This window comes from Musa acuminata, chromosome BXJ2-11 (assembly GCF_036884655.1).
Source record: "Musa acuminata AAA Group cultivar baxijiao chromosome BXJ2-11, Cavendish_Baxijiao_AAA, whole genome shotgun sequence".
Classification (NCBI taxonomy): domain Eukaryota; kingdom Viridiplantae; phylum Streptophyta; class Magnoliopsida; order Zingiberales; family Musaceae; genus Musa; species Musa acuminata.
The window spans coordinates 26,902,478-26,924,992 of record NC_088348.1 but is presented as its reverse complement, the minus strand read 5'-3'; the positions used below and the strand labels follow the sequence as shown (position 1 = coordinate 26,924,992).

Genomic DNA, 22,515 nt, shown 5'->3' with positions numbered 1-22,515 from the left:
CATTTTCAGGTGAATGGTACTTTGGCTGTTGATGCAATAGATTTCTTTGTAACTCATTACTTTGGAGAACAGCTATTTAATTCATGCAAGGATGTGAAGTTTGGTAGTATGAATACTCGTGCAATGGATTTTGTTGGTGCTGGTGCTCATAATTATGCTGGTGAGAATTGCATGGCTTCTTTTGCTTTTTCTTGCAAGAGGAACTATAGCTAATAACTCCATGCTAAATTAAAGAGCTAATTAGTCTGAGAAATGATAAAATTTATGCTAGGTTGTGACATAGAGATGCTCTAGTTATGCAACTAATATGTTTAGCAAGTCTACTGGAGATAACTTAGCAAAAGTTTAGCACAGAATTTGGTTAATAACTTAATATAATATCAACTCTCTCCTTTATCCAGCTCATAATTATCCATTCAGTTTTAACTTTGTTCCATTCCTTAATGATGATCTATTTGCAAGCTTTTGTTACCATCAATGTATAAATTATTGTGTCATGAATGTGCTTTATAAGTTTTCCATTATTGCAACAATGACACAGATGTAGAATCTTGAGAGTGGAAGTGTGCTTCTTTTAATTGTAATTTACTAATAAACTTGCAAAATTTCCATTCAAATATTGGATGTATCATCTCTTGTTCTCACTGTGCTTTTAGATTGGCTTGCTTTTCTTGGTCGTCAAGCAAATCTCGATGCGCCTGGTTCACCATATGCAATTACATTCCGATCAAATATTAGTGATTCAACTGGAATGAAGCCTATGAACACAACTGTTTATTCATGTGGCGACTCTTCTCTGGGATGCTCTTGTGGGGATTGTCCTTCGTCTGCTGTATGCTTGGATTCTTCGACACCAGCTCAACATGCAAAGCAATCATGTTCAATCAATATTGGTTCTTTAAAGGTAACCCATGTTTGGCTTTTAACTTATTTTGTGCTCACATATTCCTCTGTTATAACAATAATTTGCTAACACATTTTGTGCTCACATATTCTTCGGTTATCTTATTAGATAACATATTTTGCTGGATATAACTTATAGTTAACAATTAGTTTAATTATATTACATTAATCAATCTTTGTAGCTGATTTTATTTTTGATAATCGAATAGCTGTTTGTTGTAGTTAAAATTATAGAATAACTTAAATTGGATATGATTCATGTTTTCAATGTCTTGAACATTATCTGGTATCTGTTATGATCCTTCTATTAGTGGAAACCTTTATTTCAATGGTGTTAGCATTGTTCTTATTATAATCTTGACATGTTCTACTAGAATCTACAATCCATGGATTTGGTTAGGTTAGAATTGACAAAAGTCACAAAACATAAACACAACATTTATGTTGTTTGAAGAGATGGCTCAGTTTTTCAATAGATTTCCCTGCGTACCTGCGTAGGAGGAGGTCAGCAACAGGCTGCATAGTTTACTTGTAATCACTACTTTGAATGGATGGCACTAAATGGTTATTTATTTTATTTAACTATATGGCAAACCGATTCGATTGGGATGATTTGATTAATGGACGTAAATGGGCATAAACCTGAGATGTTTTAATTTGCTTTTACAACTTCAACTATCTCGACTTTTGACAAGGCTGATGACATGCTTAAAAGGTCAAATGGTTCTTCTCAACTAGGAAGTACTTGAGGATTATTTTCCTTGTTTAATTCTCAAGTTGTACTCCTTACACTTATTTCTGTTCTACGAATAACAAATTTAGTTCCTCAGCTGGTGGTGGTAACACTTGTAAAGACAACCATCTCTGCCATATTGATGTTAGTTGTTGTTGCTTATGCCACAGATGCTGCAGACTTTGGTTGCCTGTTTGACAAACTTGATCACTAGGTGGCTGCTTGGACCATTGCCTACCACCTAAACAGTCAATGTAGGACCTAGGATGTAACCCCCCATGTATATATTAAAATATATATAATTGTAAGCCCTCATTGATCAATGAAAATATACTTGAGATCTGTATATACTATATAGAAAGTATAAACATTGTAACCCCTATCCTGGGTCATGCTAATTGACAAATACTTATGGAGTTGGGAGTTACCTCTCCATATCTTCGGAAGCTAACATATCTATCCTCTCTCGTTTTTTACATCAACTGTGCCATAAAGAAATTAGTAGTTTTTTTCGCTATTTGTAATTTGGATAATTTTTGTTAAAATATGATTATACTTCTTATTTTTCTTATGTTATACTATCAACATGAATTAACAAATTCAACATGATGCCCAAATTCTAAAGTATAACATTATGGGCACAGTTTGATTAATTTAAATTTATAACTGATAAAATACAATTGTGTTGTTGTAGAAATTATCATGTTAATTAATCAACAAATATCTAAATTCTAAAGTGTAACTTCATATCCATAATTTTTTTCTTTTAAAATTAAAATTAAATTCATGATTGATAAAATAATTTTTAATCTGAACAAAATTCAATGATTTTTTCTCAATCATAAGAAAAACAAAAAATATAATTGCCTTTAGTAAATTTAAAAAATTATACAAATAAATAAAATAGTGAAAAGCCCTAAATTATGCATATGATGCCATTGGAAACCCTAAACCTACTTAATTTCTTAAGATGATGCCATCATTTTCCTTCCCTCCTTGCAGTCAAATTTTCCTCAATCGATGTGAAGAATGAAAGAGGAGGGGTTCGTTGGCTTATGAAGAAATAAAGAGGTAATCCTAAAAATGTTTGTCAGAATTGACTAGCAGATAGGATGCATAATAGGGGTTATAATGTTTATACTTTTCTATATTAATATGTGGGTTTCAAGTAAATTTTAATCAGGTAATGGAGGATTAAAAAAATATATTTTAATCCATGCATTGGTGGGGTTGGATAGGATGTCCATTTATATAAAAGCTTTTAAATGTGACAAATGTTGTTGGCAATAGGAATTGATAGCTATCTTAAGAAAAACGACAAATTCTTGTCTAAGTTGGAAATGATTGGAATGGTCTTTTCCCTCTCATGTTTTTTTAGTTGCATTCCAATGTCTCCCTCTCCTTATGTCGGGAGATACTGGAAGCTAGGAACCAAAAAAATAAAAGTTATTTTGGAAAACTATGGCAGAGGCTTCCTATGCACCAAAACTGCAATTTGAACTCTCATATTGGAAGGTTAATGTAAGTATGTAACTGCAATGCAACTGTCATAGTGGAAGAGACTGGCCGTCACTTCTATGCTTTGTGAATCTAACACTTCCACCTTTTTCTTATATTTTCCTTTTACCCTCTTGTATTCCATATTTCATCTTTTAATGAAATATTATGCTTAGCATTTTGGCCTTTGCTTAACCTCTAGATACAAATTACAACCTACATTGGAAAGTGAACTTGAGATAGGTTATTTAATGTAATTTGCATTTCAAAAATGCACAGAAAACCCTGTCTTAAAAAGAACAAGAAACTAAAAGGTAGAAAGGAAAGGTAAGATAGATCCATCATCACAATTTTTAATAGCTACGATTGCCAGTTTGGCTAACTTATGGGTGTTAGGGGTACTGTGTTGGTATATATCTTCCTTGTTCGTAGACAACGCTGACTCGGAATTCTCTTTCATTCGAAGGCATAACTAGTATCCATGCGCTTCATATTAGCCTGGAGTTCGCTCCTAGCAATATAGTCATCCCTACCCTATCACGTCAATCCCACAAGCCTCTTATCCATTCTTGTTTGATCATGGGGTGGGGGAGCAAGTCAAAATAGAAGAACTTACATTGGGTTTGGGGATAATCAGGCTCAAATTGATGACTTCCACCACATCAAGGTGAGACTCTAATACTAAGTTATATCCCTTCCCAGTCCCATCGAGAAATAGAACTAATTAATCCTTAGTCAAATTGGCCTTTGGAATGGCATGTGTTGGCATGCCAAGTTGTTGAAACTTGGCATGACATGATATGCCGGCACTAATATTTGCCAAAAAGAATTGCGCGACCTATCGTGGGCACTAATTTGATGATATGCATCCTATGGGCAAGTCTAGATACAGTTGGTGGTGGTTTTTGATTAGTTTTGGACTTTGGACTCCAGTTGCTTTATTGCCTTACAGTTGCATCCATTGTCGCTTGTCTGTAGATTCTTGACAAGGGATCGGATAGATAAGGTGAAGTCAAGAGTGTGCAAAGGTTAACACTCCTTTCTTTTTCGTTGTTTGTTTTTGTTTTTAAAAGAAGGTGTATAGTGTATCAGGGTATATAGTTTCGAATGATACCGCTCGGTACGGGTGGTACGTGTCGGTCCGATAGGTTACTGGTACGCGGACCGCTCGTTACAAGGCAGAACGCTTAAAAGTGCCCCGTATCGGACGATACAAGGTTATATCAGGCACACCGATAATGGTCGAAATTTCGACCGTTACCGCCCGACACAGCTCGGTAACGGTCGAAATTTCGGGGTTATACCGCCTGGCACAGCTCGGTAATGGTCGAAATTTCGACCGTTACCACCCGACATAGCTCGGTAACAGTCGAAATCGATCGTTACAGCTTGAAAACAATGCTCCAACGGTCAAATTGACCGTTGGAGCCCTTTCTCATATGTTTTTAAACCCTTATTCACCCCTATTTCACTTCATTTCATTCTCATACTCTCTTAAACTATCTCAAACTCTTTTTTTCTCATATTTGTGCTATCGTAAACTCTACAAAACAACGATTTGTGAATTGAATCGAAGCTAATTTGGGAAGATTAAGAGGAAGAACTTTCTAATCAAAAGTTATGTATTCTCTTTCTCTAATTAGAGAGAAATTAAGATCTTTAATGTTATGATTAATGTGTTTAATATTGATTAATTCGAAATTAGATACTATTAAGTATCTAATAGGTGTACTGCTCGATACACCTAAATTAGGTGTACCTAAATTAAGTATCTAATTAGATACTATTGATTAATTCAGAGGATTTTACACCTAAATTAGGTGTACCATTCGGTACATGGTACTATACCATACCGAGCCAAGCTCGAAACACCGGTATGGTACGGTATTTCAATCCTTGCAGTGTATAATGTCTGGAATGTGATTATGAGAGTATGTATATAACTGATGCATGCTGTTCATATATATGCAGTCCCTACATAGATTTTATCTGACATCTAGACATGTCTAAGAAAGAGTTTTTTTCTCACTAGTTTGAAGGTTCTGAACAATACTCTGAACTATATTCTTTTTAAGGTTCAATATAGATTATCAAATATGATGTTCCAAGATTTTCTATTTAAATGTTGGATTTGCATCAGTTCAGGTTCATTCTTACTCCGGCAAATTTATTACTACACAGACCTCATATTTGTTACTAGTGCATTACGTGTTGTCTTCCATTGTCATTGTCCTTAATGTATGCAACCCACTTTTATTGCCTTGGATTATTTTGCTGATCAACTTCTAAATGTTGAGTTGGTGCGGCTTACTCATGATTAATCTATAAGACCAGATAAAAATACTATGAAAAGAAAGCAGATTCTAGCTGATGATCTTTTACGTCTCTGTGTATATGTTTTCTGATTCCATTGAATCAAGAAGGCAGGGAATTCCTCGGAAGACAGAATGAACCATCAACCATCCATATGGCATCTCAGTCAGCTTCTTTACTTGTTTCTGATATACAGATTAGTATGCAACATGCATAAACTGGTTTATGCTAGAGGCAAATTTGGCTAAAGAGTAAACTATAACTACAGCTAAAAACAAGAACCACTAGAATTATTTACTGCAATTCTTGAATGAGGATGGCAAGACATCTATTCTCTACCTTTAGCTTATACCGATTTCCACAAAATAGATTCTATTATATTTAATATCCTTTGTCATCTTATTCTGATCCACACATAACATGTTGAATATAGGGAATTGGGGTTTCAGGGAATCGAGCTTATGCCTGATTCAATCTTTACTTAAAGATGTCTAACAAATAAAATGATACCATATACCTGAGTCCATCTCAGCAAATTTCTTGCTATCTGAAGCTGAGAATCAATTGAAGTGCACTTAGAATGTCTTGATCACGTTCTTTAGTTTTTCAACAAGGAAGTCTTTATTATTTTAACTCTCAGTGATCCACCAAGGAGCTTCCTCTCATTTGTATGTCTTGTGCATAACACTAGTATTACACAAAGTAATAATGGTGCAATCGATAACCTTAGAAGTTTTAAGTTGGATATTTTTCTCAATTGACAGGCCAATATGAAAAATCAGGTGCCTTTTGACATTTTTCTCATCAAATGTTGAATAGTTTGTGTGGTCAAATTACATTATATGCTTCAGTATCCATGGAATTTTATTTTATTTTATTTTTGTTAATCCGATTTCCATTTTATGCAGATCAAATGTCTGGATTTTTCATTGGCAATTGTGTACCTCTTCTTAGTTTCTGCCTTTCTACTATGGGGTTTTGTATACAGAAAAAAAAGAGCTGGCCCTTCTAGAACAAAGGCATTGTTGAATGTAAGAGATGATAACAACCACAATTCTGGTGACAAGAAGGAAGCTCCTTCCCAGGTGTTTACTTGGTTTGTGATATAATATTATCTCTTGCCATTTTTTATCATGTAGTAATAATTTTATTATATATTATTGTGTCATATTCTCTTTTATGTAAACATAAAAATATAAGATCATGGACTATAAATTCCTCTTCTGTTTGGCACTTTGTACAAATGCAAATATTTTGGACTTTTGACTCTTTGAATGATTCTGTATGCCTACCACCACTCAAATGATATTTTGTTTATTAAAAATTTGTGGCATTTTGAAAACAATAATCTTTTATAATTAAAAAAATTAGATTTTAAAATATTTGCCACTAACCATATATGCATATCATTTTGTTATTTGAAAAGTTCAGTGTCTTGTTTGATGACCATTTCACAAGTTATTCTGTGTGCCTTTACTTTTCTTGTTGCTAGTTGTAATCGCCATCAACCAAATTCTAGCTGTGGCCATCACCAGCTTGAAGAAGAGGTAAAGCACTAAATATATTCCAAGAGATCATGCTCTTTCTCATTCTTTTGAAATTGAATGTTTCAACCAAATTAGGTAAAAGCTTTTGCCAATCTAGTGAGTCAAGAGTGTGTTAATTTAACACATTGCAGCCATCAGATATCTTGTTCTACATTCGTGTGTATCACTTGTCTAGAAACTGAAGATGAACAATGAACAGTAAGCACACAGCTTTCTTTTGACAATCTATTAAAGAATGCTCCATTTTCTATGGCAACTAACAGGAACATGTATGTCTCTCTTAAATGTTGACTCTTGGGATGCATGTGCTACATTCAATTGTGGGTTTATAGGTTTCTGGTTACAGTGCACACGTTGCGCTGGAGTTTACTGAAGTGGAACTCCAAGATATTTAATGTTCCCAGTTAGAAGCTGTCGGGTAAAACTAGGAAGGCTCATTTGTATTGTATTATTTTATGAGATAGTGCAATATTTCAAGATCCTAATTTCTAGGGGTATATATATAGAGAAAATTATAGATACTTTTCCAATATATATATTTTAAGAAAAGGCAAGGAATTAATTTTCACCTACATGTATCTTTTTGATAAAGTGCATACAAAATTCACTGAACTTAGAGCCATTAGTCTATGATATATCAAAGTGTAACATATAAAAAGCAAGTGGGATTCAGTGTGACTATGCATGGATATATGGTTTTGGTGTTAACTTCAAGTTATTGTTTATCTTTCATAGGCTCTGACATCCAGAGGACTGCTATAGGTGGGCAAACAATGCTAGATGCCTAGTCACGATAAGGCTATCGAGATTGGGAATGTAAAAGACTAATGACGATTTATGCTAATTAAAATGTTCAAAAGAAAGGATCTTATGCTTGGATGTTTCTTGTGGTTTACATGACAGTTTGTTATAGTTTATGGTCCTTTGCTAGGATCAATCAGTGGATTCAGTTTTGAAGACTGAATTGTATGACCCCTTTTGTCTATTTATTTGTAGATCTGTTACTATTTAGGTAATTATTCTTCTACTGATGCTTTTATAAATTATGTTATTCAAATCAAGGTTCGCTGTACCGTACCATACCGGCGTTTCGATCCGAGCTCGGTACGGTACCGGTGTACTGGGCGGTACATCAGGGCGTACCGAGCGGTATGCCCTGGTGTACCGAATATTTTTTTTTATTTTTATACTGTAGTAGTGCTACAGTATAGTACTGTAGCACTATAGCGGTACCGGGCGGTCCGCGTACTGATAACCTGTCGGACCGGTACGTACCGCCTAGTATGGGCGGTACGCTTCGGTATGACAGACCTTGATTCAAATGGTAGCTCCTCTAAATAATCTGGAGTGTATAAGCTCCATATTTCTGGAAATAGCTAGTTGTTGAAACTTGATAATATTATATTATGTCCAACTGACCAAACTTTCAACCAAGTTAATAATTTAGTAAAGCCAACTTAAGATTCTGTTTTAAGGCTTACTTGTTTTCTCTGCTTCCCTTTCTTTGGAGGGAAGTGAGACTTGATAGACTTAAGACATTGGTTGACTTAGGATTTTATGTTAGGTGATAATTTTTTTTCTTTTCATGTTCTTAGATACCTTTGAGTTCAAACTGTCTTTAATTCTTCTATCTAGCCTCTGTGTGTGTGTGTGTGTGTGTGTGTGTGTGTGTGTGTGTATGTGTATGTATGTATGTATGCATGTATATATATATATATATATATATATATATATATGTGGTTGAGATATATATATATATATATCCTGGAAATCTATTGGTAGTGGAGTTGGGCATTGATTTTATCAAAATGTTCTTTCCAATTTCTCGTTTTTTTAATTATTAATAATTCTCGTTTTTTGCTTTGGCAAAAATTGGCCTTCTTTCCTATATTTATTGTTCTTGCTTTGCATATCAATATAGAGCAATGGTTGAGGCATTTTTTCTGCACCTGCATACTGCTTGCTATGTTAGCTTTACAATGAAAGGGGTTATTGATTTTGTAGCAGTATATCTTTGTGTTCTTCAATTGTATCATACTGACTAGTGACTGTTTAAATGGCCAATTTGGGCACAGGGGTGACTGAACTGGCTTTTACTGATAGGTGGTTATTGATACTTTGCATTAGTGGGCTCTTTTCTCTCTCAACACATACCAAAGCAGTCAAGTTGTCAAATAGGACGGTCAAAGGAATTCAACTTTTGAGAGAATGTTTTTATTTTTTGCTCTCTTTCCTCTTTCTTTCATTTTTTTTTCCATTTTTCTACCCATGAATGTGCTGGTGCCAGCATGACAGACTCTGATACTGTCCTTTCAATTGTCTGAGCTGCTCTAAACTGGTGGAAGACACTTGAATGACTCCTGTGACTGATGTGTGCCAAACTAGCACAGAAACAATGTTTTCAGCATGGTTTAGACTTCAGAGTTTAGACTAAATTTGATGGAGTATTTTGGGTTCTGCTATATACTGCTTGGCCTTGGGTTGTTCTTGTATTACTCCATGCTAGATTAATATGTTCTGCTTCTACTATGATATACCATGGGCTTTAAATCCATGAGTATAACATAACTAGCATAGTTACACATGTAGACATTCCCTTGACTTTGCAGAATAACGAGCACAGAAATGCATGCAGATATGCTGCATTTTTTTTCAATTTTGTGGAACAATTAGCACAGTTATGCATGCAGACATGCTACATTTTCTCTTTTTTGCTTTGTATAGGCCTGTGTTTTCAGTAAATAGTCACCAAGTAAACCGATACATGAGGGTTTTTTATTTTTTAAATAGAAACTTTGTTCCTTTTGGTGTTTTACCCTAATATTGGTGCAACTGTGGTTATGGATATACTAACAGAGCTATTTTCTTAGTCTTGATAATATAAGTGAACTTTATCAAGTTTACCATGAAGATATTGATAGAAATAATCTGCAATTTTTAGGTAATAAGTAGTTTTACTTTTATCTCCTATTGGAAGATGGTCATGATTTGAATCATTAATAATGGTTGTGAACCATTTATCTCATTTTAGTTTGGTTTTCTGAGTATAATGATACACTTAATATGAGATAAATGGTGGGAGAAGGCCTTATATGGAGCTCAATGTCTAGAAAAAGATCCATGTAGTCATGCCCAAGTAGTTGGGATTTTATAATTGAGAGGGTGAGAGAGGGACGTGACGGATAGCGAGAAGAGGGCTGAAGAAAGGCTAAACTGCCCTCTTTAAAGCCTCAAAAGATATCTCAAGTTTCACTTGAAGCTGGGGACCAGGAGGTGGGTTTACCACTCAGTCTAGGTCCCAAAATGGGTAAAAAACTGGGCAATGAGCCTGGTTCAGCATGTTTACCAGGTGGTAGGCCTTGAACCGACTGCAAAATGCCCGGTTAGGGTTGGTTATTATTAGACTTTGTTTGTGTCTTTCTGTGCATTAACATGGCCAGTGATATTGATTGGTTTCACTGTAATGTTAGCCTGTTAGGGTTGGTTATTATTAGACTTTGTTTGTGTCTTTCTGTGCAATAATATGGCCAGTGATATTGATTGGTTTCATTGTAATGTTAGTGATCTTTTTTTGAGTTCTTGGGTATACCTGTGAACTTTGGCTGTCATACTTATTGTCCATGTTAATTTATTATGGTTTTTAATGAGCATCAATTTGTTCAGAAATACTAATGCTGCTTGTAGGAATGTTTACCGACTCGACTTGGTGTTCTTTAATTATGTCCCTTGTCTATTATTATAAGAAATAATTTCAGTAAATGTCAATGTTGTACCTTGTGATTTCATATCAATTGTGTTTACAAAAGTTCATTCTCATTTATTAGATATCTGAAGAGGTTCCTCCGGTAGTTAAAGCACATCGACCTTCTGTAATTCAACTTTATATGTCAAATTTCTTCAGGTGGCTTTGGTTCTACATCTGTAAATTTTATGTGATGGTTTTTGGAGTATTGTTATTTCTGTGCAATGTCTTCAACTAGTTGCTTATATGGTTTTGTAGGAAGTACGGGAGCTTTGTTTCCAAAAATCCAACTCTCATTTTGTGCTTATCATTGGTTGTTCCTCTTCTTCTATGCTTAGGGCTTATCCGTTTCAAAGTGGAAACACGTCCTGAGAAGGTATTCTTTTTAATATTCTCAGAAATCTAGTTGTAGGAATTTATGAATTTGAGGGTAGAAAGTTCTCAGAAAGCTAATTCATGCACAATGGATTAGAAAATTTTGGATTGCTTATATTTAGTACATGTATCTTTCATTGTGCATGTGTGATAATTTTTTTTCTGAGGCAAAGCAGCAAGTTGAATATCTCAAAAAGAGCTTGAAATAAGTACCAGAATAAAAAAATAGCAGAAGAAAATAAAAAACAAACATAAAATCAAGGTTCGCAATACCGTATCGTACCGGAGTTTCGACCTGGGCTCGGTACCGGTACGGTACGGTATACCGCTCGGTACACCCAGGTGTACCGAGCGGTATATTCAGGCGTGCTGAGCACTGTAGCAGTGCTACAGTGCTACAGTACCGGACCGGTAACAGGCGGTCCGCGTACCGGAAGCCTGTCGGACCGGTACGTACCGCCCGGTACGGGCGGTACGGACCGGTACTGCAAACCATGCATAAAACAAAACAAGAAAATAGTCCAAGAGATAACAACAAAAGTGAATTGCATCACAATGACAATCTTTATAATAACACAGATCACTGAGTCAGGTCCTATTTTTGTGAAAAGTAGCAGATTGAGCCATCACTAATCTGAGGATCCATGGAGTCATCTGAAGGTTATATTGCTCTCCAGATGACCCAGTGCAAGTTGCAGAAATTTCACCACTTGGATGGGAAAGAAGAAAGGTGCTAGTTATCCCATGGTAGCTTAATAGAACCAAGTGTAATCATTGAGATCACCTTTGGGGATGCAGACTTGAAAGGCAAGTAAGCAACGGAGGATGATGAGCCAATGGACTCTTGTGGCCCAGGAATTGTCTAGAGTCCAACATTTCTTGAGGGTAAACTTAACTGGAACGGACTTTATTCCTAGGGACCAAACCACATGAAGCACTTTTATGTTGGGGCACAAAGTGGCTTTCTAGATGAATTTGGAGAATGGTCAAAGGGATCCTACAAAATTAGGAATTATTATGAAGTTATTGAGAAATCACTAGATGCTGATATTCAGGCTAGCCAAGTGAGAAAAAAAAAAGACTTACTATAGATGGGCTACCAAGGAAGTAAGGGAAAAAAGTTAAATAGTGTTGTTCACACTTCACAGGCCAATTTTTAAAGTCTGAATAATGTCTCCTTCCCTGGACTGCACAAGCCAACTAGAAGCCATGAAAATCTTGGCAACATTGATCAAATTGTTGAATAAGAGGATTTGCTATATTGGAAAATGGTTCTAGCTAACTGTCCTCTGAAAGCCTGAAAGAGAGAGCTCATTGCCGGGAATGGAGGAGGAGATTCTGAAGGTTTTCTGATGTTCCATACGTCGAAAAGGATGATCTACTGGAACTTCTGCAGAAATGTTTCCTCTTAAAGTATTTGAATGCAATGTGTTCTAAAAGGAAAGTACGGAATGCATTGACCTAACACTAACAGGGACTTGGATTAAGAACACCAAGGTCCTCCTCCTATTTAGATCTTGCTGTTATAGAAGATAAATTAATTTACTGGACACCAGCTTCTTCTTACTGAAGTTTGACCATTCTACAAAAGCCCTTTATTGTGTTCCTTGATAAATCAGGCAGGATCATGGATGATGGGTAATGTAAGGATAACAATGAGAGTGAGTTTGGCCAAAAATAATCTCCTTGCAAACAAGATTACTTTGGACTTCTAATCTAACCCTCAGGCCATAATTTGAACTTTTGAAATGTGAATAGACCAGGCCGATCTAAGAAGGTGATCGGGGCAATGCAGAAGCTTTGATCACTAAATTCCCTCTGATTGTGAACTAGGACAAATCAATGTAGATTAAAATTTATGTTAAAACCGAAGCTGAATTTGAAGCAGTATAGGCCTAATTTAAGCTTAATAAGATCCGTCTTGATTGAACCCAAGTACGATGTGTATTATCTGCAAATTGAGTCAAATAAGGTTAAGTAATTAATTCACATCATTTATTCATATTTTTAACTGGAAGAATTAATTTTGCCAATCAAAATTTTTTCTAATGTTGTTCTCAGAAATAATTCTTTGTCATGTTTCTGATGAAGATTATCTTTATACTAGATTCTGTGTAATTTCTGCATGTTTCCCTTTTGTCTTGGCTTTGAAATTCCCAGTTTGTTTCTTTCTGTATCCTTATCCTTTTTTGTGATTTCTAAACATTGGCATGGTACAGCTATGGGTTGGTCCTGGAAGTAAGGCTGCGAAAGAAAAACAATACTTTGATAGCCACCTTGCTCCTTTCTACAGAATTGAACAGGTACTCATAAATTTTGTAGGTCACAGTAATTCTACTTAGCCATTTCACTGTTACATCACAAGTTATACTTGTCTATTCTGCTGGATGAAAGCTATGCGCTACTGAAGCAGGATCAACAGTATTTAGAATCATTGGCAACTTATAAATATTTGGTAGGATGTATGAACACTTCCCAGGCTTCATGTCTTGATTTTGTCTCTTTAGATGATAGAAGTGGTGGAAGTTATGTGCCCAGATTCCATTAACCCAACACCATAATATATTTTGCCTATTATTCGGTGGGTTTGACTTTGGTCATTTTAACTCATACTTGAGGCGGATTGCATTTATCAGGCCCAAAATATTCACTTTGTTGAAAGTGATTGCAAAAAATTAACCTTTCAGTTGCTTTTTGTCTGTAACAGGTGTTTCTCTCTTACTCTTTTTATCTTCATTCTCTTTCTCCCATCTTTTATTCTTTCATTTCTTTTGTAGTGTTCTTCTCCGGTTCTCCTCACTCGTTTTTCTTGTTGTGTTGTTCATGAATTCTCCTGCATATCCCTCATCTTGTATCAAGATATATACTTCATCTTATTGTCTAATTGCTAGCACACCATTCATTCCCGTGTTTGCCACTCAGTGCATTGTTAATGCTATTTTATGAACATAGATGGCGCAAAATTTGTGTTTGTAATTTGTTATATTATTGCCTAATCAGACATCACTCTATTATAATCATATATGCTGTCAGTGTAAAACCCTACTTTCTTCATTATTTTTCAACAATTATATACTTCAAAACTATGTTTGACCATGGAAATTTTAATGCCCAGTTTAACTGTAGAAGGCATTAGAAGAGGGATGTTTTGAGGTTCCATTATATATATTTACATGTATGCCAAATTTTGAAGATTGTATGTTGTTTTTGTTATGAGAAACGTCCTTTATTTATTGTCACTTAGCTAATATCTATATCAGATGGATATAATTGAATTACAGACTATGATTGTTCATGCATGCTGGTGTTGATAACCCGATGGGCTTGCTTAAAAATTGTCTTAGTTTCAGTCATTACTCAGACATGAACATATGAAGAGTAGACTACGGAGCAGTATTTCGCCCATGCCATCTAGGATGCATGTCACAGAGCATGAGGATCCATGTGGATCATTTGTGGTCTAAAAGCAAAGATAAAAGAGAAGGAAGAATTGTGGCTATTGATTCATGTGAAATATGAGGCAGAGTCTACATGATATCAAGATAGACTGTGGTTCTTCATATTCTCTGTCTTCCTACTACTTTGGATCTTATGACTTACAGCTGTATGATGATAGTTGTTCCTACTACTTTAGAAGTGGTTCTTCATATTCTCAGTCTTCCTACTTACAAATGTATGGTGATAGTTGTTCGTTCTTTTCAGAGTCGGATAGCATACAATAACAATGTAGTAATGAGACCCATAGCTTAGGTGCAGTACATCCTACGGAGTTGTATACTGTGGTCCTACTTATCTAAGGTCCCTCCTACCACACAAGTGGTGAACAACGATGAGGCGATGACTGCTACCACATTATTACATCAGCTATGTACTTTTTATTGATACCAGATGTCACGAGAGTAAAATTCAATACCTTGTCTAAAACCAGACAATGCCTCATAGTCTCATACGTAAGACTAAGATCACATTGAGTAGCATGTCAACTAGCAGCAAGGATTATTGTGTTGATTTACATGTTAGTGCAAGGTGGAATAATTTGGTAGCAAAGTATACTATAGGGAAAGTTAAGTCCTCGATACAATCAATTGGTTGATTCTAGGATTGACTGGGGATATATACTAACTTAATCCCATCGGTTTTGAGTTGCCTTACATCCATTCAAACTTGTACTGTTTGTTATTGGCTTGCATTGGGCCTATGCTCTTTTTTATTAGTCAGCAGGGTCTACAGTACCGAACTATACCGCCCGGTACGGGCGGTACGTACCGGTCCGACAGGTTGCCGGTACACAGATCACTTGTTACCGGTCCGAGTGCTACAGTACACTGCTACAGTACTCGGTACACCTGGGTGTACCGCTCGGTATACCGTACCGTACCGGTACCGAGCCCAGGTCGAAATACCGGTACGGTATGGTATTGCGAACCTTGTTAGTCAGTATACATGGACTAATATCGCGGACTTAGCTGGTTTTGCCTAAGTCGTGCAGCACCCTTGCGTGTCCGTCCGCAAAGGTCAGCCTCCTGGAAACCTCCTATGGTCCCTTAGGACCTACAAAAGAGAAAACAGGTTAGAGAAAGCACCTCACTCGGGATCCACAAGCAATCGTTTCAGCAAACACTTCATAGCCAATGCAAATTATAAATAGACTTTACAAGCTCTGAATGGTTGCACAACAAAAGGTCTAAAATGGTCCACTATAGACCGAAAGAAAATAAGGTTGCTAAGCCTACTGCCAACCCTTTACATGCTGTGCAAAGCATGAACAAACCAAAAGACACGGACATACATAAGCATTATGTCGAACACCCCATTTACAATTTTATCCATGATATTCTCCCTCACTTATTTTTTCGATGTCCTCGTCGAAGCCTTTGCAAACGGTTAGAGAAAGCGTCTCACTCGGGATCCACAAGCAATCGTTTCAGGAAACACTTCATAGCCAATGCAAATTACAAACAAACTTTATAAGCTCTGAACGGTTGCACAATAAAGGGTCCAAAATGGTTCACTATAGACCGAAAGAAAATGGGGCTGCTAAGCCTACTGCCAACCCTTTACATGCTGTGCAAAGCATGAACAAACCAAAAGACACGGACATACATAAGCATTATGTCAAACACCCCATTTACAATTTTGTCCGCGATATTCTCCCCCACTTATTCTTTTGATGTCCTTATCGAAGCCCTTGCAGACGCTGTAACTCCTCGCCTTTGCTGAGTCTTTAATCTTCTGCTCCAGCTGCAATGCGCCTCTTGGCCCCCAGCTGCTCTTCGTCGCTGTTGTTGAGTAGTCGAACTTTTGATCCGCCGTGCTGCTTCAACTCGCGAATGACTCTGAATCTAGTGTGGGGTTGGCTGAGTTGTGTTGATCCCTGTTGGTTCCTGCGGATTCTTCAGATGAAGGAAAAGACCATCCTTATTATGCGTTAGTCTCTCAAATGCCTCATGTTGCTTGAACTGAGTGGATGCTTGTTGGAGCTTTAACGAATATCGCCTCGCAAACTTTTTAAAGTTTTTGGGTCTTTCTTCACAAAATTTGCCCATCGACTCTTCTTTCACTTAGTTGTCACTTCCAAGTAGGTTCGCATCACTTCCGCTTTCGATTGGTATTCTGTTGGGAAATAAAGCAGATAATCTACTCTCAGTAGCACTAATCACCATTGGTGAGGATTTGACAACTATTGTCTTTCATTAGATTTCTTCGAAGGGTCTTTGAACTTGTGCAGAGCCTCTCTGCTGGATAGATAAGAGAATTGGGGTACTCGGTTTCGCCCATTTTCTTAAGAGTTGAGAAGACAAAGGTTACTTGACTTCGCCCGCCTCCTCGAGGGGTTTTACTCTATGCATCGAGCTGGTTACCGGCCTTCGCCTGCTCTTTACTCACATTTTTGAAGCACTTGAAGTGTTTGTACTCCTTGCGTTGAGTTAGTTATTGTGATTCACCTTCTTAATGCTATCGAATTTTTGGAATACAGGAAGTTTTCACCCCAACTTGGAGTAAGTCTCTAATAGTTTTGGTCGCCTCTGGGATTGTACCATCATCTCCATCAACCCAGCCGCCTACTCCACTAAGTAGCAAAGGTATAGCATCGCGTACTGCCTGCTTCGTTCCTTGGTTGTGCACTCTTACATCGACTCAAAGTCCTCCACTTTCGGCTATCTTGATGAGAAGCTCATAGACACTGGTCTTACGAAGTTCCCTGGCCTCTGCCTTTCAGCCTTGTCTCGGTACTTGGAGTTTGCCTCTGTATTCTCCACCTCCCCGACCCCTTTCATGTCCAAGCGCTCTCCCTCAATGAGAGTAAGGGATCGAAAACTTCATGGAAGTCCCGCCTCTACAGTACCATGATGTTGCCATGCCCATGGCCCTACTATCCGTCGCCTCGCATCTGCATCCCTTTCTTCACGATCGGTAGATCTGTCTCTGTGGCATTCCTTTGAGTCCACCTTCATTCTAACCGATGCTTGGTTTTGGGTAGCTAAGTCCCTCTGGACTCGTCGTTGCTTCCTCGCCTTTCGACCCCTTGCTTAAACACTTCTGTGTTCTTAAAGCAATTCCCCTTGGTCGATGGAAAGACAGACTACAACTCCTATGCATGGCCTTTGCCATCACATGTTGTAAGGTTCACACCGATTCTGTTTTTCTTAGCTTCCTTGGTAGCAATGTTCGTTTACTCGGCATTGTCCTCTGACTTGCCGGGCTCCCTTAAAAGAATATGGGCTCTGGAGTAGTCCAACTCTCTAGCCGCTTTGATCATACCTATGCATAATCAAGTCCCTCCCATGTGACTCATTGGTACTTGCATTCGATCTTTTTTCTCAGTGGTACACAGCCCCCGTATGCTGATGACCAAGGCTTTCATCCAATACAAAATTCGATGCAGGCATGGAAGACCCGCCTCTGCGGTACCATGGCTTTCACTCCTTGAATCCATAGCCCTTCTTGCCGTCGTGTTGTTCACCGAAGTGGAGCTCCCAATAGCTCCCGATCATACCTTCGTATGATATAGCCCATCACGGGACTAGATTCGTGTGTATCACATTGCCACGAACTGTTCCATCACGGGACTAGTCTCTATTGCATTTTGATCATTGTGGGATGAACTCGGATTATGATCCCTTTATGTGTGGCCTCTACCAACACATCGTAGGGCCTCTTCCACCTTCGATTGTGTTCACTCCTTTGGCAATCGACCTTCGTCCACCCGCTCTCGGGTCACACCTAAACGAAGTACCGCTCTAGGATGATCCATCGCTTAGTAGCTCTCGAAGTCCACCGACTTCGCTGAAATTGGTGCACCATTGTCTGGATCATGGGCCTTTGCCCCTACCAGCACAATCTCCGCTGCGCACCACTTCCTTCATGGCAACTTGAATGGCAGCACTGTGGCATATTCTTCAAGAGTACCCACCTCCGCGTCCTCTTGCCCCGTGCCAAGACCTTCTGAACCCAACTTCGCCTCCGCAAGTTGAGTCGTCTTGGTTCCTCCATCAAATGCTTCTTCGAGAAAAGGTACATGTGCCTCAAAGCTCTCTTCGTTTTTGGCATCATAATGAGGGACCCATGGAACAACATGATCCTGATCTTGCCTCTGTAAGAGTTCATGTTCTTGACCTCTGTTCAAGGAAAGCTCTGTGCCCCTCGCTCCATGTTTCATCTTCTATGCTGGCTCCCTTCATGCGGCTTGGGTACTTTGCCAAGTTACACCCAATTTGCTCCGCTCCTCAATTTGCATTGAGTTGATGATGGTCCTCATACCCACCATTCCACGAGTCAGCCCTCCATTGAGTCTGATCTTCATATCAACTCCAAGTGTGTCTTCATTTGTATTGCCTTGGGTCGCTCTCCCACTTGATCTCGCAATACATTTCCCAAATGCATTATCTCAAGCGAGATCATGCGACGACTCCTCGTCGCTCGCTCGGTCCGTTGAGCTTTGTGGAATTGTTTTGAGATACTCCTCAACATGTGCGGTCCGTTGCACATGATTCTCTCTCTGGAGAACCAGGACTTATCCCGCCAAGGTATCTGTTCCGTTGGAGCAACTTCTCTCTTCATATCCTTCCCTTTGAAAGTTCGGAGACCACCATCCCCTTGGACTACTCTACCTTGTTGAACAAACTGTGCATTGTTCTGCCTCCCGTAAGCGCACTTGCTAGATTACGACTCCATGTCAATACAGCCCCCGTTGCATCCCTTAAGGCCTAGCAACATGCTGAACTTGTTGTATAATTCAACTTCCTACGGACGTATCCTCATGCTGAAGAGAAAGTTTCAATGCTCCATGACGCTGAGTTTCGATCGCCTTGGGATGGTCACGAACACTCTATCGTTCGCATACAAGCCTTTGCACGAGTACCAAATTCTTCGAGTTAGCAATTCCCCTCACCTCTTTGAGCTTTGTACAACTCTTTCGGTCGCTGAACAACTCATTCCACCTTACATGATCTCATCAATTACCAAGTGTCTCGCTTGCCTTGAGCACCATCAAGTATGGTTGCCAACGTTGAGCCGTAGCTCAAACTCAGCCATCCCAACCTTTGTCCGCTACGTATTCTTCCCAGCTTGCTTGTCCTCATGGTGCCTCTTGCGCGAAGGGTTAGCCATTCCTCTGAATGCCAATCTCAGATGCTCACTCCTCTGAGCGATTCCTTTTCCCTACATCTCTATGCCTGCTTTCTCCCAAACGGTTGTGTGTGCTGGCTGCCCTCAACGCAGCCCCGCTAGGTCCCCCACGTTTGCATGCTAAGTGTTTCTATGAGTGCTTGTCCTGCTCTGATACCATCTATCACGGACTTAGCTAGTTTTGCCTAAGTCATGCGGCACCCTTGCATGTCCGTCCGCAAAGGTTAGCCTCCCCAAAACCTCTTATAGTCCCTTAGGACCTACAAAAGTGAAAATGAGTTAGAGAAAGCACCTCACTTGGGATCCACAAGCAATCATTTCAGTAAACACTTCATAGCCAATGCAAATTATAAATAGACTTTACAAGCTCTGAACGGTTGCACAACAAAAGGTCCAAAATGGTCCACTACTAATCGAAAGAAAATAGGACTGCTAAGCCTACTGCCAGCCTTTTACATGCTGTACAAAGCATGAACAAACCAAAAGACACAGACATACATAAGCATTATGTCGAACACCCCATTTACAATTTTGTCCGTGACACTATGTTGGTCTAGAACATACCATTAGAGGATAATTCCTGTCTTGGTATTTTATTGGAGCAATATGTTCAACTTATCATGGGATATGGAACAATAACACAATTCATTGTCTAGACACAGTTTTGCTGAATATATATATTTTTTCTGTGGCTTCTTTTTCAGATGGTATCAGAACTTTTCAACTACAGGTGCAAATTTCCTGATTCCTTTGTCTCTCAGTGGTTCTGGAAATTTTGCATCTTTTGTTTCTAGAACCCAGTACAAGTTGGACAACAAATGTTATTCTCATGATGGTTGGACTACATGAAAAGTTAAACTACTTTTTGTCTATCCATGATTGTGCAACTTTTTAAACGTTCTAGTTTGAATGTTCTATGAAGTATGAACTGGAACTTTTGTTATTGTTTTGTAGTCTGTTTGGTCGTTACATTTTACTAGTAAGTTTTGTCTCTCTTGTTGGTATTATCAATGTGTTGTTTCTCAAAAGATTAATCTATATGTCAAAATTGTATTCTTTCTCATTTTAATTTGAGCAGTTTCCTGCTTGTGCTCACATGTTACTAGGGTAATTTCTCTGTTGCAGCTTATATTAGCAGGAATTTCTGGTTCAGATGCTGAGAGGCCACCCAATATCATTACTGATAAAAATCTAAAGCTACTTTTTGAATTACAAAAGAAGGTACTTGATATACATGTAATTGCTAATGCTTTTAAAGTCAATTCTATAAGTAATTGTATTCTCCAATTTTGAAAGGTTGATGATCTTCGTGCAAATTATTCTGGATCGATGGTTTCCCTTGCTGATATCTGCCTGAAGCCTCTTGGTAAAGATTGTGCTACTCAGAGTGTTCTACAGGTGCATTGTGCTGGAATTTTTTTTCATCAATTTACTTAGATAGTTGTAGCCGTAGGAACTATGAAGGAACTAAGATAGAATTTGTGAGCCATATGTAACCATTCATATTGACATTAATGGTAAAACAATCTAGATGGATATGTGGTATTTAACATTGATCTATGTCAATTCAAATTGATTCTTCCTTTCAATGTAAAGTTAAATTCTTTTCTAAATGTTTCATATGTTTTTATAACTATGGACATCTTTACTCTACTAAATATGATTCTCTTTTGACCAGTATTTCAAAATGGATCCTCAGAACTATGATGCTTATGGTGGTTTAGACCATGTTCAATACTGTTTTCAGGTAACACCTTTAAACTTAGCATATAAAATTTCGTTGTGTTATGTAGATACCCACTTTGTTCATAGCAGACCTGGCAATGGATTGGGGATGATTTGAGATCCAGTCTGACCTCAACCAAATGAATTATATTTTTAATTTGATAATATGATTTGTTGTTTAATCAGATTATCCAATTATGGTAAAAACCAGGTTAGCTACAACCATGATGTTATCCATTTATGATCAGATTCAGTGATCTAATATTTTAGTTATTAATATTATCCATTGTTCTATTGGTGTGGGTCTTTAAACTAGTGATAGCTTGGATGAAGGGGATAAGCTGCGATCTAGTTTGATTATTAAGTTGCAGATTTTAGTAACTAATCCATTTACTACCTTAATCTATATTTTATAGTATTAATTTTTCTATTTTTGATATATATATATTTTTTTCTGAAATCTTTTGGTTGCTCTATGTTGGTTTGAATGAAAAGTGCTGTCTTGATAACAACTGGATAAAAAATATATAGCATCAGCTACATGGATCTTATTCATCAGTTATACTTTTCTGGAGTCAATACAAGCTTTTCAAATAGATTAAAATTTTCTAAATTTTATTTTTATTGAGTCTGGCTGATGTCTTCATTATAATTAAGAGATTACACAATTTTCAGCATTTCTCTTCTGCCGAAAACTGCCTGAGTGCGTTTCATGCTCCTCTTGATCCAAGCACAGCATTAGGGGGATTTTCTGGAAATAACTACTCTGAGGTACTTCGTTAGCTTCTTTCTGTTTTCTGGAGAGGCCTCTAACTTAGACAGATAAGTATATGAGTAAATAAATATTTGAACGGTTTTCTGGACAGGCCTCAACTTTTGTAATAACCTATCCTGTGAACAATGAGCTTGACGAAACAAGCACCGAGTACAGAAGTGCTGTTGCTTGGGAGAAGGCTTTCATTCGATTGATACAGGTTAATCTTCCTTGTCTAGAATTCCATTATAATGCTATATAGTTCTTTAAGGCAGTGATATCTTCAGTATTCTTAAGT

At 37.7% G+C, this 22,515-nt stretch overlaps 1 protein-coding gene across 2 annotated transcripts in view; it reads left to right on the top strand.

Moving 5' to 3' along the window:
• Nucleotides 1-22,515, top strand: part of LOC135626525 (uncharacterized) — a 64,078-nt gene that overhangs the window by 12,543 nt on the left and 29,020 nt on the right. For both annotated transcript variants that reach the window (XM_065131903.1, XM_065131904.1), the window contains exons 6-16: nt 10-160; nt 657-904; nt 6,355-6,531; nt 10,818-10,894; nt 10,994-11,111; nt 13,330-13,413; nt 20,864-20,959; nt 21,035-21,136; nt 21,417-21,485; nt 22,139-22,234; nt 22,330-22,437. In XM_065131903.1, the coding sequence (XP_064987975.1) occupies nt 10-160; nt 657-904; nt 6,355-6,531; nt 10,818-10,894; nt 10,994-11,111; nt 13,330-13,413; nt 20,864-20,959; nt 21,035-21,136; nt 21,417-21,485; nt 22,139-22,234; nt 22,330-22,437 (1,326 nt within the window). The remainder of the gene's footprint in view (nt 1-9; nt 161-656; nt 905-6,354; nt 6,532-10,817; nt 10,895-10,993; nt 11,112-13,329; nt 13,414-20,863; nt 20,960-21,034; nt 21,137-21,416; nt 21,486-22,138; nt 22,235-22,329; nt 22,438-22,515) is intronic.